The sequence below is a fragment of the Mytilus edulis genome, chromosome 12 (genome assembly GCF_963676685.1).
Source record: "Mytilus edulis chromosome 12, xbMytEdul2.2, whole genome shotgun sequence".
Lineage (NCBI taxonomy): Eukaryota > Metazoa > Mollusca > Bivalvia > Mytilida > Mytilidae > Mytilus > Mytilus edulis.
The window spans coordinates 66,938,901-66,963,732 of record NC_092355.1 but is presented as its reverse complement, the minus strand read 5'-3'; the positions used below and the strand labels follow the sequence as shown (position 1 = coordinate 66,963,732).

The 24,832-nt window shown below is 34.1% G+C and overlaps 1 protein-coding gene across 3 annotated transcripts in view; it reads left to right on the top strand.

Annotated features, from left to right (window-relative positions):
* The window catches only part of LOC139498980 (uncharacterized), a 101,336-nt gene extending 77,368 nt beyond the window's left edge, over positions 1-23,968 (top strand). For all 3 annotated transcript variants that reach the window (XM_071287625.1, XM_071287624.1, XM_071287627.1), the window contains 9 exons: positions 2,906-3,148; positions 5,459-5,950; positions 7,046-7,152; positions 8,835-9,288; positions 10,588-11,363; positions 12,232-12,262; positions 21,729-21,994; positions 22,944-22,971; positions 23,341-23,968. In XM_071287625.1, coding sequence (XP_071143726.1) covers positions 2,906-3,148; positions 5,459-5,950; positions 7,046-7,152; positions 8,835-9,288; positions 10,588-11,363; positions 12,232-12,262; positions 21,729-21,994; positions 22,944-22,971; positions 23,341-23,873 — 2,930 coding nt within the window. In that variant the 3' untranslated portion in view covers positions 23,874-23,968. The remainder of the gene's footprint in view (positions 1-2,905; positions 3,149-5,458; positions 5,951-7,045; positions 7,153-8,834; positions 9,289-10,587; positions 11,364-12,231; positions 12,263-21,728; positions 21,995-22,943; positions 22,972-23,340) is intronic.
* Positions 23,969-24,832: the final 864 nt, after the last annotated feature.

The window sequence follows — 24,832 nt, the reverse complement described above, 5'->3', positions numbered from 1 at the left end:
TTTGAGACTTGACACCTGGTTCCCTCCACTTCTTGTATTCAATTGTAATTAATGTCATACAAGTTTGAGGCTTGACACACTTGACAACTAGTTCCCTCCACTTCTTGTATTCAATTGTGATAACTGTCATATAAGTTTGAGGCGTGTCACACTTGACACCTGGTTTCCTCCACTTCTTGTTTTCAATTATGACTACTGTCATACAAGTTTGAGGCTTGACACACTTGACAACTGGTTCCCTCCACTTTTTGTATTCAATTGTGATTACTATCGTACAAGTTTGAGGCTTCACACACTTGACACCTGGTTCCCTCCACTTCTTGTATTCAATTGTGATTACTGTCATACAAGTTTGAGGCTTGACACACTTGACACCTGGTTCCCTCCACTTCTTGTATTCAATTGTGATTACTGTCATACAAGTTTGAGGCTTCACACACTTGACACCTGGTTCCCTCCACTTCTTGTATTCAATTGTGATTACTGTCATACAAGTTTGAGGCTTGACACACTTGACACCTGGTTCCGTCCACTTCTTGTATTCAATTGTAATTAATGTCATACAAGTTTGAGGCTTGACACACTTGACAACTGGTTCCCTCCACTTCTTGTATTCAATAATGACTACTGTCATACAAGTTTGAGGCTTGACACACTTGACACCTGGTTCCCTCCACTTCTGGTATTCAATTGTGACTACTGTCATACAAGTTTGAGGCTTGATACACTTGACACCTGGTTCCCTCCACTTCTTGTATTCAATTATGACTACTGTCATACAAGTTTGAGGCTTGACACACTTTACACCTGGTTCCCTCCACTTCTTGTATTTAATTGTGACTTCTGTCATACAAGTTTGAGGCTTGACACACTTGACAACTGGTTCCCTCCACCTCTTGTATTCAATTGTGATTACTGTCATATAAGTTTAAGGCGTGACACACTTGACACCTGGTTCCCTCCACTTCTTGTATTCAATTGTGATTACTGTCATACAAGTTTGAGGCTTGACACACTTGACACCTGGTTCCCTCCACTTCTTGTATTCAATTGTGACTACTGTCATACAAGTTTGAGACTTGACACCTGGTTCCCTCCACTTCTTGTATTCAATTGTAATTAATGTCATACAAGTTTGAGGCTTGACACACTTGACAACTAGTTCCCTCCACTTCTTGTATTCAATTGTGATAACTGTCATATAAGTTTGAGGCGTGTCACACTTGACACCTGGTTTCCTCCACTTCTTGTTTTCAATTATGACTACTGTCATACAAGTTTGAGGCTTGACACACTTGACAACTGGTTCCCTCCACTTTTTGTATTCAATTGTGATTACTATCGTACAAGTTTGAGGCTTCACACACTTGACACCTGGTTCCCTCCACTTCTTGTATTCAATTGTGATTACTGTCATACAAGTTTGAGGCTTGACACACTTGACACCTGGTTCCCTCCACTTCTTGTATTCAATTGTGATTACTGTCATACAAGTTTGAGGCTTCACACACTTGACACCTGGTTCCCTCCACTTCTTGTATTCAATTGTGATTACTGTCATACAAGTTTGAGGCTTGACACACTTGACACCTGGTTCCGTCCACTTCTTGTATTCAATTGTAATTAATGTCATACAAGTTTGAGGCTTGACACACTTGACAACTGGTTCCCTCCACTTCTTGTATTCAATTGTGATTACTGTCATATAAGTTTGAGGCGTGTCACACTTGACACCTGGTTTCCTCCACTTCTTGTATTCAATTATGACTACTGTCATACAAGTTTGAGGCTTGACACACTTGACAGCTGGTTCCCATCACTTCTTGTATTCAATTGTGATTACTGTCATACATGTTTGAGGCTTGACACACTTGACACCTGGTTCCCTCCACTTCTTTTATTTAATTATGACTACTGTCATACAAGTTTGAGGCTTGACACACTTGACACCTGGTTCCCTCCTCTTCTTGTATTCAATTGTGACTACTGTCATACAAGTATGAGGCTTGACACACTTGACACCTGATTCCCTCCACTTCTTGTATTCAATTGTGATTACTGTCATTAGTTTGAGGCGTGACACAGTTGACACCTGGTTCCCTTCACTTCTTGTATTCAATTGTGACTACTGTCATACAAGTTTGAGGCTTGACACACTTGACACCTGGTTTTATCCACTTCTTGTATTCAATTGTGCATATACAAAGTCAGGTTAATACAAGTCAATCGTCAATAGTTTGAAGAGTTTTCACCGAATAATTCCAGTATATATTAATATTGATTATTAGAATTGACTATAAAAGTTAATATTGATAAGGTCTATGCTTTTCCAAAAGGGAAATACCTTACTGTATTTCTTCTTATTGTTAACATTCTGCTGCCAAACTTTGACACAATTTCCCTCCGTAAGACATCACAATCAGGTTCATACTTAATAATGTTATCACAAATACCTATCTGGATCTCACCCTGTGAGTCTCAAAATTTTGTCAGTCCAGAGTTATCTGACCAAAACCCAAACCAAAAAATCTTGTTAGTAAATAAATGCCTTAACTGTCATAGGAAGACCAAAACCGATGAGTGAATTTTGTTCAAGAACTCACCCTGTGACTTTGATTTATTTAAACCGAAAAGATTCAAAGACTCCTTGGTTAAGTTATGCCTTTTTAAAAATTAAACAAAGATAGTTGGCACTCTAAATCAGAAACCGTAAGTCGTAGACACTTGGGATCACGTGACCTTATAGATAACTGGACGTTATACAAACAACAATCAATCCATGTTTGACATACACTTTTAATGGTTTGTTAATGAAAAATATTGAAAACAAACTTTTAAATTGGTTAACAAATCTTTATTAAACTTAGACTTAATGATATTTTTATAGAAAAAGTTATAATTACAGATCCAATCCACACACAGACAAAGTCCACTATGTTAAACAGGTTACTTGGCAGTGGAACGTATGTTTCCTATGACATGCGCTGTATGGTAACAGGCCAGTTCGCGGTCGGAAAATCGAGTCTTGTCAAGCTCTTAGCTGGTGATGTCGTCCCAGAAGGAAGACATCCTACCGATGGGATTTCCCTACTAGAAGGTCGCTGTGGCCTTGATGTTGAGACTAGAAGCTGGATTTATATTGATCCAGGTAAGAATATCTACAACATTAAAACTTTTCATTTATATTTGAATTCCTCTTTGGTTTCTTCCACCTCTCTATTAGCTTCAGAATCTTTATAACTTGAAAAGACAAAGACATAGAAAAAACCTGCGGCTTATTGAACGAATTTAACGGTAATACGAATTCAATAACACTATTGTTGGGATTGGTGAATGTAGTGTCTCTTATGATTTAAACAAAATTCTAGTCTAATATTCTGAGATATTGTCCTTTTATCATGTTAATGGTCATATTTTTGGCAATTTTTATATGCCTTAACCGTCTTAAGATATTGTTGTGCATTTTTTTTCTACAGGGCCGTTATACGGACTTCTGATCAAAAAACAAAAAAACTTCTGCATAAAATATTTGATTCTTACAGCAAGTTCAAAAGGATATACTATAATGTACTCATTGCATAGCTCTTTATTAGTACCCTACCGACATAGATGCCAACCATTACGATTTTTCCGTAGTTTTTCCGATTTTGCGATACAAACTACGCTATTACGGTCAAAGTCGAATAGTTACGGATTCCCAATCATCGCCGTTCAATTTTGTAAATCGCGGATTTTTATCATTACTTTTCCGTCATGGTCCGGTATTTAGAAAACGACAATGTAATGTTTCCGGTTTCTCGGGAGTTATCAACCTATTGATGGGAACTAACTGACTTCCGAAGAGGAAAGCTTGCATTTTATGAAGTAGCTTTCCCCCTTTCTCTACTTTTCCTTGACAAAACGAAAATGTACGATTCGAGAACATCTGAACAATTAATGAATGGAATTCATACTACAGACAACATGTTGAACGACAAATTTTAGTGCACATCATTTTGCAACCACTCGTCAGTAATTTTTATTCGTAAATGCAAGTTTTTGAATGATTACTGAAAACTTTTCAAAAATACGGAAAATTTGATAGTTTGTTACTGATTGTCTCAAAAGGGGTTGGCATCTATGTACCGACGGAGTCGAAAGGAACTTCAGGTTGCACTCTGTTCGTCTGCCTGTCCATCGATCAGTCCGGATAATCAGTTTTCCACACTTTTTATGCCCCAGCCGTTGTGAAGGGGGCATTAAGTTTTACCCTTGTCCGTCTGTACGTGCGTACATCCCAAAATTGATTTCTGTTCTTTTACTTAGATGGCCTTAACCAAATGTTATGAAACTTTATATACACAATGCTTATTACCACAAAACACAGATCAAGTTTTAATTTTGGTGACGTCACTTTTACCGTTCTAGAGTTGTGCCCCTTTTACAATTGGAAAAATTCCTGAAATATATGTGTCTGTTCTCAGTTAAACTTTAGTTTGCCTCCAAATGTTATGAAACTTATGCACAATACTTATTACCATAAAACTCAGATCAAGTACAAATTTGGGTAGCGTCACTTTTACAGTTGTTGAGTTATATCCCTTTCTAACGTTATATGCAAGCAGGGGCATCATCTGTGTCCCATGGGTACATTCCTCCATTTATCTACTCCATGCTTGAATATATTGATTGGCTATTTGGTGTATAGTTTTATCATGACAAGTTACAGATCAAGTTTGAATTTTGTTCCGATCTGAAGATTTTTTGCAGAGTTATGGTCCTTTGACTTACAAAATTCACTCAAATAATCAGTTTTCAGCACTAATTTTCGTCATGCTTGAAGGTATTGATTTGTTAATTGGTATATAGTTTTATCATGACAAGTTACAGATCAAGTTTAATTTGTTTTCCAGTCTAATGCTTGAGCGCAGATTAATAAATGGTCCTCAGACTTATTGACTTGATATTTGTTAAATAGTTTACATTATGACAAGTTATAGATCAAGTTAGAATTTTGTTACAATACAATGAATTTTAAACTGGTAGGGGACTATGTATTGCCATGCAATACTCACAGAATGCTTGTTAGCTATAAACTTTGAGTTTATCGTCTGTTTATCTACTGCCGTTCTGTCTGTAATTTTTTTTTAAATATTTCTTCTTCTTAAACTGAACTTAAATCATACTTGAGGCTTCTAGCTTCAAATTCATTCCTGAATTTCCTGCTCAAAGTTAAAGCACAAGAATAAAACAGACAAAATGGTAGTTTTTGTCTTTGCTAAAAAGACAGTACGACATATCCATATAGGGACCTTATTTATTCTGTTGAGGCATATGTTAGGGTTTTGCTAAAAAATCATTCAATGCTTTTGGCCTTGAGCATGTCTTTTGATGGTATCAGTATAACAACAGCACATTATTAAACCAAAAAATTTTTTTTTTAATATTATCTATTCAAGTGATATATACTATTTTACAGAAACGTATGACGCTTTAGATGTGGTTTACAATAAGGTGTTGATGACTTCAGTAGAGGAGGATGAAAGAAAAGAAGAAAAAACACCAAAGAAACCACATTTACCAGATTCAAACCCTGTTAGAAGTGATAGTAAAGTGATGACCGCTGGTCCCTCCCAACAGCCCCTAGCAGCCAAACCTTTGTCACCTCAAATATCTGACAGTGAGTCCAAGAGAATACCAGAGTTAAAAACACACATGAAATCAAAAATGACAAAAGAAGAAATAAGAAAGAGAATGGAAAAAGTCCTTAAAAGTGGAAACTACAAGATGAAAGTTGGAAGACTGATTTTTTGGGACTTTGGTGGACAGTATGTTTACTATACGACACACCAAACCTTCATGACGTTCAGAGCTTTGTTTCTTGTGGTATTCGACGGAAGCAAAGGATTACATGAAGTAGTCCCAGATGTTCTGTGTTTTCCAGGGCAGCACATGACACCAACCCCAGCAGGTATTGTATGTTAGTTACAATACAAAGACTCATATTGAACATCATTTATTGTTTATAATGTTAAAAAAAACATCTACTTTATCATCAGTAAAAACAAGGCGTCCAGGTTACTGTGCCAATACTTACTTTAATATTGTGAAGACAATGAAAGCTTTCCCAATAATCAGTTGGAATTTACCTGTGATTTAAATTTTTGCAAAGTGTACTGTCCCATTGAATAGTAACCGTAGCTTTGTTATCTGTGTTGATCATGTTTATGTTGTTCAAGGGAAACTTTGAATTTCGAATTTTCATGAAAAAAATCATTCATTGATTATAAATAGGGCTGTACAAAAACAATACTAGTGATAAAAAAAACATTAAGGTGGTACCTAACAGTACAGGGAGATAACTCTGTAAAATCTGCTAAATGTTTTAATTACGTTGTGTTGTTAAGGGAATATTAATGTTAAGCTTCTCAATGATCAAAATTAGTGTTTGTCAAACTGCTATACAACCAGTGTAATTTTTCTGATAAAACGATTGGTTCAAATATTTTGAAATTTTTATATTTTTGTCAGAGGGTCAAAGTAAATACTTTGTTAAAATTTTATGAAAATTAAACGAGTCAAATTAATTTTAGTGAAAGTGTTGGGTACCACCTTTAAACTAAATAAATGATATATATTACAAAATTATATTAATAATAGACTAGAAATGTATTGTAGATAATTTCGAAAATCAGTGCCAATTAATTATTTTTAAGCATTCATGCCCCTTTGAAATATTAAATATATCTAAAATAGCTTTACATTTGCATTCAAGTCTGTGTTTTCTAATTTTTTTTAACCTAAAAAGTAAAAAAAAACAAAAAAAAAGGTTATTTTTTTTTTTTAAATGCCACTGGACCTTGCCAAGGTGAAATATGTGCTATGCAGGGGACAGTCGGTGTATTTTATTTCAAATGGATTTCCGTCATCAAAAATAAATTATCTGTCAATTTGCTCCCTAATAAAATGTTTTTCTTTGGTTTTTATCACTATCAATTATGTCATATCAGTTTCTATTTGTATTAAATTTTTATTTCATTTTTGTTGTTGTTTTTTTATATTTCAGTATTCCTTCAACATTGGGTTAACTCAATTCTAACGTATTGTAAGGTGGTATATGTAGGCATTCCAAAGATCTTGTTTGTTGCCACCCATAAAGACAAAATACCAGTGGTAAGTAAATTATTTAAAACAGGAGGCTGATCAAGTCAATCTTGTCCCGTGCCCAGTTATTTATTTATAGTTATTATTCTTTTATTCTTTCGTAAGATATGACATAGTAAATTTTAACTCATGACAAAAGTCTTGTGCAATGGGTCATAATTTATTCATTCTATTGATTCGTATGAATAAAAGCAGATATTTGTGTTGGTATTAAGTAAGTACGAAAGCAGCCTAACATCATCAAAAACAAAAGAACATTAGTAGTCAATAGTTATCAACAATAGACAAATGATTTACAATTATCAAGCACTAAATCATTTGACTGAAACAAAATTGTTTCAATTAAAGATCTGCTATTACGGTAACGCTAATGTAACGTTAGAATACCATCTGCTCTATGGTCGGGTTGTAGTCTCGTTGACGCATTCCCCATTTCCATTCTCAATGTTATTTAACTGTATTGAGAGTAGATAACATCAACCTTAAATATTATGTACAACAAATATTCCAGGTTAGTGTACGATTAAGGCCACACACAACAAATAGTATGTTAACTGTCTGTAGGCCATACACAACAAATAGTATGTTAATTGTCTGCAGGCCACACACAACAAATAGTATGTTAATTGTCTGCAGGCCACACACAACAAATAGTATGTTAATTGTCTGCAGGCCACACACAACAAATAGTATGTTAACTGTCTGTAGGCCACACACAACAAATAGTATGTTAATTGTCTGCAGGCCACACACAACAAATAGTATGTTAATTGTCTGCAGGCCACACACAACAAATAGTATGTTAATTGTCTGCAGGCCACACACAACAAATAGTATGTTAACTGTCTGTAGGCCACACACAACAAATAGTATGTTAATTGTCTGCAGGCCACACACAACAAATAGTATGTTAATTGTCTGTAGGCCACACACAACAAATAGTATGTTCATTGTTATAAATCTAAAACAAACTGACAACGCCATGGCTAAAAATGAAAAAGACAAACAGAAAAAATAATAGTACAAATGACACAACATAGAAAACTAAAGAATAAACAACACGAACCCCACCAAAAACTAGGGGTGATCTCAGGTGCTCCGGAAGGGTAAGCAGATCCTGCTCCACATGTGGCACCCGTCGTGTTGCTTATGTGATTACAAATCCGGTAAATAGTCTAATTCAGTAGGTCATATTCATGAAAGGGAAGGGGATTGTAGTTACGACGTAAGGAACATATCCGATATCATTTGTGAGACAGTTATTCCATAACGGTCAACCAACTCGTGATGGCGTCCGTAAAATTTACGAAGGGATGATTTCAACTTCACCATTTGGAACTCTTGGTTTAATAGCTTCCTTGTGAGCAGCAACCCTCTATCAAGAAAATCATGATAGGAAATGCAAGCACGGGAATATCGTATCAATTGGGAGATATATACCCCGTAATAATGTTTGCCTACAGCCCATATCAGTTAAGTTTACATGCAAGAATGACGTCATGGTAAAAAATAGAACATAAGGGAAAGTTTTCTTTTGTATCTTGTAAACCCATGGATTATATAAAAAAGTAAAGAAGTACTCTGAAAACATGTATTGTTGTCAAGTCCTAGGTATTTTTAATTTCATCATTTAGAAAAAATAAAATTTTAAAAGAAGTTTAACTTCATATCTATAATTATCATTTTTTAAGGATGATGTGGAGTCCAGACGTGAGGAATTGTACAATGGAGTAGAGGAATTGTTCAAGGACCACGAGGGACGAAACCACCTAGTCCTAACACAACGGATATTTGTCAATGCAAGGGATAACACAGATACAGAAATTGAAGTCCTGAAGACAGCCATCACAGAACTTACGTTTGAACATCCTTGTTGGGGGGAGAAGATGCCCAACGCTTGTGTTCCCCTTGAACTCGAGATTGCAGAGCTGGTGGCAGAGGGAAAACAAATATTGTCATTGAAGGATGTAGAAGAATTGAATGATATAAGCAATGTGTCTGTACTGTCCCCTGACCAACTTAAAGATTTCCTAAATTTCCACCACTCCTTGGGGAAAATTGTTTACTTTGATACTCCACACCTTAAAGATTTCGTAATCATCAACCCCTTACTCATGGTGGAGGTTATGAGGTCCTTTGTGACAGGTAGTTATGTCAATACTTATATGGAAACTATGATATTGTGGGACAGGTACCGTAAAGCGATTTATTTTCGCGGGGTGTAAATTTTTACTTATTTTCGAGGATAGAACTAAATCGCCAAAATAAATTTCGTCAAGTTATAAGTGTACATGCAAAGGTATTGATAAAAATTTTCAATCCGCAAAATTATTAACTGCAAAAAATATTTCCTATACTGTGTATTCATTTATTTTCGTGGGTATCAATTTTGGTGGATTGATGAAAACTTGCATTTTCGTGTGTATTTGATTTCGTAGTTTTACAGAGTCTATAGAAAGTTGTTAATCGTTAAACATTTCTATTCGTGGTTCATCTGTTCTTATGAAAACCACAAAAATTGGAATCCATTGAATAATATTGAATCCACAGTACAAATGTACCTTCTTCCGTTAAAATTGCGAAATTTTACACCCGCTATACGGTATTTATGTCAATACTTATTATGGAAGTTACATGTATGAGATCCTTTTTGATTGGTATTTATGTCAATACTTTAAATAGTATAGTACATTCAAAGTTTTTTTAATATCAGGAAATTTATAAAAATGACCACATTATTGATATTCATGTCAACACCGAAGTGTTGACCACTTGGCTGGTAATACCCTTGGGGACGAAACGTCCACCAGCAGTGGCATCGACCCAGTGGTGTAAATAGTTCTCAAAGGTACCGGGATTATAATCTAGTACGCCAGATGCGCGTTTTATCTACATAAGACTCATCAGTTACGCTCAAATCGAAATATTTATGAAGCCAAACAAGTACAAAGTTGAAGAGCATTGAGGATCCAAAATTCCAAAAAGTTGTGCCAAATACGGCTAAGGTAATCTATGCCTGGGATAAGAAAATCCTTATTTTTTTCGAAAAATTCAAAGTTTTAATAACAGGAAATTTATAAAAATGACCTCATTATTGATATCCATGTCAACACCGAAGTGTTGACTACTGGGCTGGTGATACCCTCGGGGACGAAACGTCCACCAGCAGTGACATCGACCCAGTGCTATAAATAGTTATCAAAGGTACCAGGATTATAATTTAGTACGCCAAACGTGTGTTTTGTCTACATTAGTAACCTTCAAGATTTGCTTAAGATAAGATGACAATTTGCCTTCAAGTGAACTTTGATTAATTACAGTATAACCTAAGATGACTTACATTCAAGTAGGTTTGTCTGTGGTGAATAGTTGTAACATTGGCAATCATACCACAGCATCTCATTTTTTAAATAGTTTTTTATGGTTTTTTTTTATATTTTGCAGATAAAGTATTTTGGCCAGAGGAAACGAGAATTCAGGAAACTTTCAAACGAATGTCAACATGTGGGACCATAAGACGGGAAGACCTTTACTTGATTTGGGAGCAAAAAGATTTCTGTGCAATTTTACCATACAAAGAGTTTATATTTAACATCCTTATTTATCTAGATATCTTGGCAGAGCAACGGAGATATGATACAACTACAGGAAGTCGGTTACCAGTGGAAAACTTCTTTGTTCCCTGTATGGTCACAGAGAGAAATACCACCAGCTTCATGGACAAAGAATGTACAGCAGAGAGAGCTATATGCTTAGCGTTTTTATTTAAAGGCACTATTATACCACCAGCCCTACCAAATCGTCTAATCAGTGCATGTCTGAGCATGTGGACTTTAAAGCAGTACCAGGGAAGAAAGCTCCTGTTTTCAGGATTTATTGGTTTATCATTTGACAAGTCACATGATGTTGTTGTATGCGTTGAAGGCAACAAGATTCTCCTTTACATCGTTCACAGAACCTCCTCCGGGTTAATCGTACCTGATATAGCTACAGGTGTTAAAGAATGCTTGGTTACAACAATGGAAAGAATCTCAGATTTCTATCAGTCCACAATCCATGCAAAAGGCAGAAAACAATCAATTTTCCATATTGAATACTCATGTTCAAAATTGCATTGTTTCATCAGTGAGAAGGAAGCTTTACAGACCAGGGAATGGGTTTGTGACGAACATAAACTAACACACAGAGATGGAAACTGGCTTGTTTGGAATCAAGATAAGGTATGCACTATTTATAAGTATAAAGAAAATTTAACAATTTCAAGGCAATACAAAACAAAATATGACAAAGTCAGAAACTTGGTTCGTACTCTGAAAATGGAAAAACTTATAATAAGACCTAAATTAATATATGTGGGTTAATGATCAGGCAGACAATGACACAAATAACCTAAAGATATTTAGAGACAGTAAAGATATATCAATCAATATAAGGTCTTCAACAATAACCAATGGGGGTTCCAGAGTTTAACAAGCTACAATGCTCTCATATTTGTGCATACCCCTGTTTGAATAAAAACCTTATAAGGATCTAAAGGTTGACCGGGTAATCTAAAAAGCAAACATTTTTAACAGTATCATTTATGCTGTGACTGACGTGGTGCATGTATAGAAACATGTTGCGTATTTTACATGGTTACATATTGAAAACAAGAGTTTATGTTTTAAGTGTCTTAGAATGAAGTTAACATTATATACAAGCATTACTTCATTTATTCCTGATGGTGAACTTCAAATTTCATTTATCAACATTCTAACAGCACCTGTATATGGAATCGTAGATAACATGTTCCTGAGTTCCTGTTTCTTTATAGAATTTCCTTGATACAAATTGTTTGCTAACGCATAGGTTTCTCTATTTATGTCGACCATTCCCGAAAAGTAATAAGGCATCCTATGAATGTAATGATGTTGACTGCAATAGAAATCATTGTTGTTTTGCACCATTTATAGAAACAAACTTGGTTTTTTTTACGAGTAACACAACTGGTGTCAATAGTCGTTCTATGTCTTTGCCGTCACTGAAACTCATTATGGATGTTGTTCAATATATTAAAAATAATTATATCTTGTTATCTTATTTTAACAGAAGAAAGTACAGTGTGAGCAGAACTGTCCAGGTTAGTATTCTGCTGGTTCATAATCTGTCAACCTACATGGCTAAAAATAGAACATAGGGGGAGCATGCAGTTTCGGCTTTCTAAATCTGAAACTAAGCAGTTAGAGCAATCTAAAAGTGGGTATAATATTCATCAGGCTAAGATCTATATGCCCTGATATGTGGAGATGAATCAGGCAACCAGTTGTTGGGTTGCTGCCCCTGAATGGGTAATTTTTTGGATTATTTTCATGTTTTAGTTAGTTAAGTATCTTTAATATTATTAAACATAGGGATAATTTGTACACAGCAATACTGTTCAGCAAAGTAAGATCTATAAATAAGTCAAACATGAACAAAATTGTCATTTATTGACCTAATTAGTCTACGCCCGTCAAAATTTTGACGGGACGTATTATGGTATACAAATGTCCGGTGTCCGTCCGTCTGTCTGTCCGTCCGTCTGTCCGTCTGTCCGGCGTAAACATGTCGCACCGTAACTTGAGAACGACTTATCCAAATTTCATGAAACTTAATATAGTTGTTTCTTATGATGGTCAAATGATCTGTATACTTTTTGGTGAAAATAAGATTTAAACTTTTTGAGTTACGGCACTTTATAACTAAAACAGGGGTGTGTTTTTTTCACATGTCGCACTGTATCTCAAAAACGATTCTTGATTATGACTTAAAACTTTAAACACTTTTTAGTTATATTAATCTCAATATCTGTATACTTTTTGGTGATGATTCAAAATTTCATTTTTGAGTAATTGAGTATTTTGTAAAAAAGGGGGAGGGTTTTTTTACATGTCGCGCCATATCTCAAAAACTATTTATGATTATTGCTTAAAACTTTACACATGTCTTTGTTATATTAATCTCAATATCTGTATACTTTTTGGTGATGATTCAAAATTTCATTTTTGAGTTATTAGTATTTTGTAAAAAAGGGGGAGGGTTTTTTTTTACATGTTGTGCCGTATCTCAAAAACGATTTATGATTATTGCTTAAAACTTTACACACTTCTTTTTTCTATTAATCTAAAGATCTGTATACTTTTTGGTGATTATTCAAAATTTTATTTTTGAGTTATTGAGTATTTTGTAAAACAGGGGAGGGTTTTTTACATGTCGCGCCGTATCTCAAAAATAAGTTATGATTATTGCTTAAAACTTTACACACTTCTTTGATATATTAATCTAAAGATCTGTATACTTTTTGGTTTTGATTCAAAATTTTATTTTGGTAATATTTAGTTTTTGTAAAAAAAAACAAGGTGGGGGGGGGGGGGGGGGTTTCACATGTCCCGCCGTGTCTCTAAAACAATATATTGTTATTGCTTAAAACTTTCTCATAAACTATTTATGATTATTGCATAAGACTTCCACATAAAACGTCGGGCGTATCATGCGCTCATGGCGCAGCTGTTTATTAATAATGTTTTGTACATTTTTGTAATCTTTACAAATACCCTTGGTGAAAGAAAATTAAATTTAGCCATAGTTTTCAATCTTAATTGAAAAATGTATCCAATTACCCTGTCATTTAACAAACATTACCGCCATGTCTAAAAATAGAACATAGTTGTTTACTATAGAAGTTAACAGGAAAATTGTAGAAAAACACAATTTCAAATGATCACAACTTGAAAGCTAATTTTGATATTGATGAGGGGTCTTTGGAAACTATTGTAAGACCATAAGATGACATGCTTTTTGGGGAAGTTTGCTATAGTAATACTTTCCTTAGGCGTCTGCAAGATAATGTAGTACTCGTGTTTGAATACTGATTCTAGGAAGATGCTTTTCAAATTTTGAGACCTTTTGAAAAGATTACAACTGGAATAAAAAAAGGAATGAGTGTTCACCTCCAATTCATGTGAAACAAACTTTATTTTGAAAATGAGTATCAAAAACATAACTTTGAGGATTTTCAATTCGCTGAAGAGAAAATCAAAAGAAATCTATGCGACATCGTTTCATTCATGAACATTTCATGAATGAACGTTTTCCCGCGTAATTTTTACTATTTACGATACTTACAAATGTTTAGTCTTAAATATAAAGTAAAAGCCCGAGAAAAATCGAAAGACTTCAGTATTCATGACTGACATTACTGAATGCAACTTGTTTGTATTTTTACCAAGCCGTCGGATAATTGACAAGTAATAAAATTTTAATTGAACAAATATACACAGGTGACAGAAATACTCGATAATCATATGACTTACATCACACGCCAAGGACGAGTAAAGGGAAATACCGACTATAAACATCGATCGGAAGGTTTTGATGCCAAAAACATTGAAAACTTTTATAAATTCCGCTATTTAAATACTAGCTATTTCACATTCCAATGTGGATTTAAGGACCTTTACTCATCCAGCATGCTTAGTCACGTGGATCAAACTGACAGCTGAAAAACATTAACCCAACGACAGTTTGTACATAGCACAGCCTCCTCAGTGTTACGATTAACAATTACATTTGTACACAAATCGTTACAAGGATAAAGTAGACAAGTCAGCTTTTACATAAAATAACTCAGTGTATCAGGACAAGTGATGTAGCAATTATTTACATGACTAAATAAAATCTGTCCATGTAATAGGAAAATGACTGTCTTACTCTTAGTGCTAGTCCAAATAATTATGACGAACCAAAAATCTCAAATGTTATTGCCTCAATGCTAAATTTCACAGATCAACTGTAAAATGTGTTACAGGGTTATGAGCACCTCTATGAATCTAGTGTATATAAACTTTTTATTCCTGTCATCATACTGCTATTGTTATGTCCCCACTATATTAAGTTTCACCCTTTTCCTCTGTAAGTATGTACATTTCTTACTTGTACATACTTCCTTAATTCCAAACATTTGTTTCTGATCTCTAACTTTTAGTTTTCCCTTAACCAAATTGTATGAAACTGATACGCAATGCTTATTTCCACAAAACACGGGTCAAGTTGAACTTTGTTGGCGTCTATTTTACAATTCTAGAGTTAACAAATTGGTTTCTGTTCTCTAACTTAAGTTTTCCTAAACCAAATTGTATGAACTTATAGGCAATACTAAGTTCAACAAAACACAGGTCAAGTTGAAAATTAGTGGCGTCGATTTCTATGAGTTATGCTTCTTAACAGATGGAAAAGTTGCTTGAATTTTTTTGTTTGCTAACTTAAGTTTGTCTCAACCAAATGTTATGAAACTTGTACACAATGCTCATTATCACAAAATACTGATTAAATTTGAATTATGGTTGTGTCAGTTTTACTGTTCTATAGTTATGCCCCTTTATAAATTCAAACATTGTGATTGTTGTCGTTCCAACGACATTTGTCGAAAAAGCTAAACATAGCGATCAGACATTTTTTCTGCAGCGTCCAATAACTTTCACTCATTGGTTAAATTTTTTGAAATTTTAATAACTTTCCTGGATTCCTACCAAACTTGGACAGAAGCTTGTTTATATTCATATGATACGTAGTATCCAGAAGTAAATTTTTTTCAGTATTTTACTTATAAATGGACTTAGTTTTTCTGTCAGGAAACATAACATTCTCATTCACTCTGTGGCTAAAATTTTAAAAATTTGAATAACTTTCTTAAACTATCCTGGATTTGTACCAGACTTGGACAGAAGCTTGTTTATAATCAAAAGCGAGTATTTGGAAGGAAATTTAGTTAAAATGTTTGTTCTTGTTTTTCTGTATTTTACTTATTAATGGAATTAGCTTTTCTTCCAGTTAACATTACATACAGTCTGCAGTTACTTTTTTTTAAACATTTATTAGATTCATAAGCTATGATATCCTTGATTTTTACCAAATTTTGACAGATACTTCTTACAATTAAAAGATGTATAGAGAGTAAAATTGTTATTATTTTTTCCCCTCATTTTTGTTGAGCCTGCGATTAACAGCAAAAGTAGTCGAGATACCGGCTTCCGCGGAACACTTACGATTTTTTTTCAGTTTTGTGCTCTAACTTTAGTTTGCCTCAACCAAATGTTACGAAACTGATACACAATACTTTTAACCCCAAAACCAAGATCAAGTTTGAATTTTGGCGCCGTCATTTTACTTTTATGGTTGGGGTTATGCCCAATTACAAATGGGGAAAAAAATACTATAAAATCACAGGCCCTAGATGTGGCATGGGCATATAAAGAAATTAACAGAGCTTATTGTATACTTGAATATTTTAGTACAACAATTTTATATGAGACACATATGAAAAAAGTGATTTTTGATAATTTTTAAAAAAGAAAATGGTTTAGTTTAAAACATCAAAGCTGTTATTAAGTACATATATTGAATAATACACATCTATAACGGACGACATCAAAAGTTCAATGTAGGATAAAAAAAAAACTTAATTCATATAGTTTCTTTCACTGACACTTTACCCCCCTCCTCTCTTAACTTAATTTGGGAAAAATTGATTGACCAATAAGGATATATATAAAATCGATGTCAATAAAACAAAACTTGCAGCAATTTTGAGCCCCCTCTCCCCCCCTCCCCCCCCCCCCCCAACTCCAAAACTATTTGAATTAAGTGTGTTATCCTTCATTGATTTTTTGGTGTTGTCCCTAACCTATTTGAAATAATAAACATCTACAGTTGCAAACTTCCCAGAGGTGCTATCCAGCACTTTGATTATCATGGGAGGGGGCAATATTTTTGGGGGGAGAGGTGCTTATAATTTCTGCTTGATATGTTTAATTATATATCAAAACTTGTTCTATAACTTTTCTATAATCCATGATTATCATGTCTTTATGGCATCCTTATCTTGGGTGAATACCACCTTGCCAAAATTTATTTCAAATGTCTTTCCCAAAAATTATTTAAAGGCATTTCAAGCATTAAACAGGCCCTGGTGAAATTAATTTTTACTCAGATTATACAAGAGACTTCATAAAATCAAATAATTCTTTTAAAATATCTTGGTTGCTAAGGACATTTAAAATGTCATTGTTTTTTCGAAATGTAAGAACATTTTTGTAAGACCATTATACACGAAATGTATATATAACAGGTCTAATAAAGCCCATCCCCTCTTTTCCCCTAAAAACTTGGTATTGCACAAGGTGATGTTTTCTCTGGCTGTTTATGACGTCTTTACACTAAATCCATTGGATGATGGATGTGTACGGATTGATTGTTTAGTCTTAGATCTATGCATGATTTTTTTATTAGTTGTAAGTGGATTTCAACTAGCTGTCATATAACTGCGAGTACTCTCAGATCTGTTCATTGTGTCTTTTTGTGTCGGGATGTATTAGTACCCGGCCACGTCCACTTGTATGTTTGTCCATCTGATGAGTTCAGCCTTTTTCAACTGATTTTTATAGTTCGTTCTTATGTTGTACTGTTATACCACTGTCCAAGGTTAGGAGGAGGGTTGGGATTCCGCTTACATGTTTAACCCCGCCACATTATTTATGTTTTTGCCTGTCCCAAGTCAGGAGCCTGTTATTCAGTGGTTTTCGTTTGTTTATGAGTTACATATTTGTTTTTTTTCTTCCATTTTTTTTCATAAATAAGACCGTTAGTTTTCTCGTTTGAATTGTTTTACATTGTCTTATCGGGGCCTTTTATAGCTGACTATGCGGTATGGGCTTTGCTCATTGTTGAAGGCCGTACGGTAACCTCTAGTTGTTGATGTCTGTGTCATTTTGTTTTTTTGTGGATAGTTGTCTCATTGGCAATCATACCACATCTTCTTTTTTATATTAATTACTTTGACATGTTTTCGTCAGATTGAATGTGATCGATAGAATCATTAGAAAGTACAAAATAAATTATTCTTTTTGCTTCTTGGTAACATGTGTTCATGATAGAGGGACGAAAGATACCAAAGGACAGTCAAACTCATAAAAAGTCGGTAAATAGTCTTATTCAGTAGGTCACATTCATGAAAGGGAAGGGGATTGTAGTCATGACGTAAGGAACATATCCGATATCATTTGTGAAACGGTTATTCCATAATGGTCAACCAATTCGTGATGGCGTCCTTAAAAATTTACGAAGGGATGATTTCAACTTCACCATTTGGAACTTTTGGTTTAAAAGCTTCCTTATGAGCAGCAACCCTCTATCAAGAAAATCATGATAGGAAATGCAAGCACAGGAATATCGTATCAATTGGGATATATGTACCCCGTATGCAGGTGCTGCTGGAATGTTGCTACTTAGAAATGGAAAGTTCACAATTGGAAAGCTGAAATCATCTCTTTTGTCGTAAAGGTTTGTTTTCAACCGACCCTCATTGTCAATTTCTAGATGTAAGTCAAGATATGAAGCCAACTTAACTTAATTACTTTGACATGTAATTCAGTGGTTGTCGTTTGTTTATGTGTTACATATTTGTTTTTCGTTCATTTTTTTACATAAATAAGGCCGTTAGTTTTTTCGTTTGAATTGTTTTACATTGTCTTATCGGGGCCTATTATAGCTGACTATGCGATATGGGCTTTGTTCATTGTTGAAGGCCGTACGGTGACCTATAGTTGTTAATGTTTGTGTCATTTTGGTCTTTTGTTGATAGTTGTCTCATTGGCAATTATACCACATCTTTTTTTTTTATTTATTCTCATTTTACTATTTCATTAAAAAAAATGTCAATTACTATATATAGATATAGGAAGATGTGGTATGAGTCCCAATGAGATAACTCCATCCAAGTAACAATTTATAAAAGTATCTATTATGTTAATGTACGGCCTTCAACACGGAGCCTTAACTCACTTCGAACAGCAAGCAATAAAGGGCCCCAAAAATTACTAGTGTTAACCCATTTAAAGGGGAAAACCAACGGTCTACTCTATATAAAAACGAGAAACGAGAAACACGTATAAACTACATAAACAGAGGGCAACTCCTGTTCATCAGATTTAACCCTGATAAAGGTGTTGGCGTCCGTTTGAATATGTTGGATGTAAATGTTAGCAGCAATGCTCGGTTAAATTATAGCTAGGTATTAAATAAGATACCTCGTGTAGATGAATGTTTCATTCTCTACGCATAAAAACCTTTGTAGTATTTCACTTTTTAGCTCACCTGGCCCGAAGGGCCAAGTGAGCTTTTCTCATCACTTGGCGTCCGGCGTCCGGCGTCCGTCGTCCGTCGTCCGTCGTCGTCGTCGTCGTCGTCCGTCGTTAGCTTTTACAAAAATCTTCTCCTCTGAAACTACTGGGCCAATTTTTACCAAACTTGGCCACAATCATTATTAGGGTATCTAGTTTAAAAATTGTGTCCGGTGACCCGGCCAACCAACCAAGATGGCCGCCATGGCTAAAAATAGAACATAGGGGTAAAATGCAGTTTTTGGCTTATAACTCAAAAACCAAAGCATTTAGAGCAAATCTGACATGGGGTAAAATTGTTAATCAGGTCAAGATCTATCTGCCCTGAAATTTTGAGATGAATCAGACAACCCGTTGATAGGTTGCTGCCCCTGAATTGATAATTTTAAGGAAATTTTGCTGTTTTTGGTTATTATCTTGAATATTATCATAGATAGAGATAAACTGTAAACAGCAAAAATGTTCAGTAAAGTAAGATCTACAAATAAGTCAACAGGACCAAAATGGTCTGTTGACCCCTTTAGGAGTTATTGCCCTTAATAGTCAATTTTTAACCATTTTTCGTAAATCTTAGTCATCTTTTACAAAAATCTTCTCCTCTGAAACTACTGGGCCAAATTAAACCAAACTTGACCACAATCATCATTGGGGTATCTTGTTAAAAAATTGTGTCCGGTGACCTGGCCAACCAACCAAGATGGCCGCCATGGCTAAAAATAGAACATAGGGGTAAAATGCAGTTTTTGGCTTATCACTCAAAAACCAAAGTATTTAGAGCAGATCTGACAATGGTAAAATTGTTTATCAGGTCAAGATCTATCTGCCCTGAAATTTTGAGATGAATTGAACAACCCGTTGATAGGTTGCTGCCCCTGAATTGGTAATTTTAAGGACATTTTGCTGTTTTTGGTTATTATCTTGAATATTATTATAGATAGAGATAAACTGTAAACAGCAAAAATGTTCAGCAAAGTAAGATCTACAAATAAGTCAACAAAACCAAAATGGTATGTTGATTTCTTTAGGAGTTATTGCCCTTTATAGTCAATTTTTAACCATTTTTCGTAAATCTTAGTTATCTTTTACAAAAATCCTCTCCTCTGAAACTACTGGGCCAAATTAAACCAAACTTGGCCACAATCATCATTGGGGAATCTAGTTTAAAAATTGTGTCCCGTGACCTGGCCAACCAACCAAGATGGCTGCCATGGCTAAAAATAGAACATAGGGGTAAAATGCAGTTTTTGGCTTATAACTCTGAAACCGCAGCCTTTAGAGCAAATCTGACATGGGGTTAAATTGTTTATCAGGTCAAGATCTATCTGCCCTGAAATTTTCAGATGAATCTGACAACCTGTTGTTGGGTTGCTGCCCCTGAATTGGTAATTTTAAGGAAATTTTGCTGTTTTTGGTTGTTATCTTGAATATTATTATAGATAGAGATAAACTGTAAACATCAATAATGTTAAGCAAAGTAAGATTTACAAATAAGTCAACATGACGGAAATGGTCAATTGACCCCTAAGGAGTTATTGTCCTTTGTAGTCAATTTTTAACAATTTTCATAAAATTTGTAAATTTTAACTAACATTTTCCACTGAAACTACTGGGCCAAGTTCATTATAGATAGGGATAATTGTAAGTAGCAAGAATGTTCAGTAAAGTAAGATGTACAAACACATCTCCATCACCAAAATACAATTTTGTCATGAATCCATCTGCTTCCTTTGTTTAATAGTCACATAGACCAAGGTGAGCGACACAGGCTCTTTAGAGCCTCTAGTTTTATTGTGCCAGAAGTTGTATTTTAGAAGGCAGATTTTTTTTTTTTAATTTCCGCAACTTTTAGTTTAAAAGGCCTCTATCACATAACAGAGATTATAGCAGTTTCTTACTGACGTCATAAAATAACGATTTTCACTCGCTCTTGTAAATTTATTAGATAAAAATCCACTCTAGTGTAACCCCGAATAACGTAAAAATTTCGGACCAAGAACAAATTCCCTATAAAACCTGAAATATTTGGCACTGGATGTTATATATCTTGTAAGTGTATATTGATTTGTGCTCGGGACCTACAATATATTTTCAAACATCATCAATCTTTTCCCTATCATAGCACTGCTGTAAATGGTATTGATGTGATTTAGGATGTTCGTGTGTTAGCGTTAAAAGACGTGTGACGCGTTTCTGCGAATAACAATTATCGGACACGTTTGAGGATTATGAAATTGGACACGTTTGGGCAAAATTGAATACTACAGACATGTTTAGGCGGAATATACATGTTTGGGGGAATCGGACACGTTTGAGAGTGTTAAATATATATCTACAGTAAGGCAGATGAATTTGTGATACCAATAACGAGAATAACCATTTTTTTTTTTTTAGGTTTAAGTGAAGATGCTTTAAACCAGATACCAAGTGATATTGAATTGTTGCGTTTTTCAATGAAATGTCCATCAAGCCAAATGTTTGAATTAGTTACATATCTTGAAATGTCTGAGGAATGGGATGATACCTCACACAATTATCCAAACGATATAAAACTAGCAAAGTTTCTGGTATTATCAAACATGAAAGAAAAGAAAAGAAAATTCAAAGCGTTGGAAGAAGCTCTGACCGAAATGAATTTATCAACACATGTGTTATGTCAAGTAAGATTTCGCAATTAAACATTTGCATATCATTTATACTTTCTAAGCTCACCTGTCCCAAAGGGTCAAGTGAGCTTTTCCCAACATTTATGAAAACAAATGTATTCTCCTCTTTATCCTCTGCACCAAATTAAACCACACACTGATCCACAATCATCATTTAAGTATCTTGTTTACAAAATATGTTCAATGACTTTACTTGCTTGTCAAATTAGCTTACATTGCTAAAGTAGAAAATAGAGTTAAAAGTCCAGTCTTAATACAAAAAAAACTGGAGCAAACAAGTCTCCACCAATTGTCCATATACATAAAAACTTTTTAAAAAAAAGGATTCTGTTGGCTATTTGGTGAGAATTGTTTTGTTTTTTTGCGTTCTGTCAGATATGATAAAAATTCTATTAGAAAAAAGACATCCTATAGCACAAACAATGATCAGCAAGGCAAGTTATATTTACTTGTCAAATTTTGCCAGATACAGTTAGTAGACTATTACTCTATATAGGAGTAATTGTCACTGAACGAGGATTTGTAAAAAGTAGAGGTTAAAGTTATCAAGATAAACTAAACCGACTAAATGATAAGGATTACAAGAACAAAACGGATTTCTCGTCATGAGTACTATTCTCTTCTTCGTTGAATATGCAAATATACCAATGTTATTTTATTTGGCCTTGCACATTCGTGTACTAAGTTGTAAGGGTTTAACAAAATCATAAATTGCAAGAACCAATATATATAATAGTGGTTTGAGGTCAAACGCTGGTAATTCTGTGTTTGGTGCAGAACTTAAATTTTGAACACCAGTAAAAAGCAGGGCCGTCGATGTTCTTCCGCAAAGCGAACATGGATGAATATTACCATTTTAATTTCAATATTTATTATCTTATACTATCCAAATTACACAAAGGGAACACATATCTTTGTGTGAACATTTAATTTTTATTTGCAGGTAAGAAGAGTCAGAAAAGCAGAAACGGGTATGTTAACTTTAATGGGAAGTATTAGTACAACATAAATAAATTATATAATAGGATGTTGCATTTATTATATTTTCACAGATCAATGAATATACGTATAACAGTATATATTTCAAAATAATCTTATATAGATATAGGAAGATGCGGTATGAGTGCCAATGAGACAACTCTCCATCCAAATAATAATTTATAGTAAACCATTATACGTCTAGGTACGGCCTTCAACACAGAGCCGTGGCTCACACGGAACAACAAACTATAAAGGGACGGAAATTACAAGTGTAAAAAGATTCAAACGGGAAAACCAACGGTCTAGTCTATATATAAAAAAAAAGAATATATGTTAAATAATTACTAATTCGTTTTCAGATATTCCTGTTGATTACTTGGACTTAATTCCAACAGACGAAATACTAGATACATTAGCTCCACAGATTGGTCAGGTATTTTTCCAACTTGGCACAGCAATTGGGCTATCCATTGCCAATTTGGAAAATATACAGAGCAATAATCCCAGAGACTTAGCAGCACAGAACAGGGAAGTACTATTTACATGGAAAGAGGAGAAATCAGTCAAACCTTCATTGCATGTGCTTGTTCAAGCTTTATTCAATATTGGAAGAGGGACCACATGTTTGGAGGAAATCATGCGAAATATAGATATAAACACACTTAAAGCTTCAGAAGAAAGCGGACATACAAGTAAAGGAGCAGTTCCAAAGCAACTAACAGTAAAACATGTTGCTGCAACATTAAAATCTGATAAACAGACACCACGTCAGGGAAACATTACTAGGCCGTCTAGGATACCTGTAGCAGTAAAGAAAGTGACACCAACTACAAAGAGAAACCTAGGACAAACTAATCTGCCACCGAAAGGAAAGAGAAGTGACAAATCATAACTCTTTCAAGCGTCATTGCATCAAAGACTGTAAATGGCAACATATTTTTGGAATTATTTTATATATTTACCTAGTATAAACACAAAATGAAATTTTTAAAAATAATCAACCTATGTAAACAAAGTCAAACAAATCATTAAATGTCTAAAGATTTTTTGGGATGACCACTTTTGAAATAGTAATTTGGACGTCAATATTTGTGTGTCAAATTGTACTATCTTGTTAAGCTCATAAAGTTTTTATGGTCATTTTATGACCGATGTGTATTAGATTTCTTGATAAGATTCACAGAATGAATTGGGGTCATGTGTGTTGTTTTAATTAGTTACCATGTAGTAGATTAAGAAATATGAGATCTGCAGACGATAATACCAGAATCCAAACGGAAGCACATTTGAGAAATAAAATAAATTTTATTTCTTGCATTTGTATATTTGAAGAAAGATTTTAATGAAAACGTAGATATTTGTAATTGGTTATATTCAAAAATCTATTTTTATATTAATTTTTATTAATCTTAATAATTATTTTCACGGGTTTTAATCACGTGGGTTAAGTGAAATTTTAGAGATTTTGGGAACTTGCGGCATATGCACGCTGACTGTTCAGATATCAAGAGGTATATTTTGTCAGTAGGAAAGATTCTCATGTAAAGGTCAGTTTGATAATTTTATTATATGTTACTTAGTTACTTTATTGTATAGATGTTGTTTTATGTTATATTATTCTTGAAACTACATTTTTTAGAATTATATTGTTATGAAATGTATAAGAATTGACGAGTAGAAAAGCCTTGAAATTAAGTTTCGTTGTTCGTATGCTTTGTGAATCTATTATTTAATTTTTTATCTTTCCCGAATTTGTTAAATATTATCTTCGTACTTTTCGTAAGCAGAAAATTGAGTAATTAGATTTGTTAATTAATTAAGTCTTTAAATTGTAATCAATTTTATTATCCA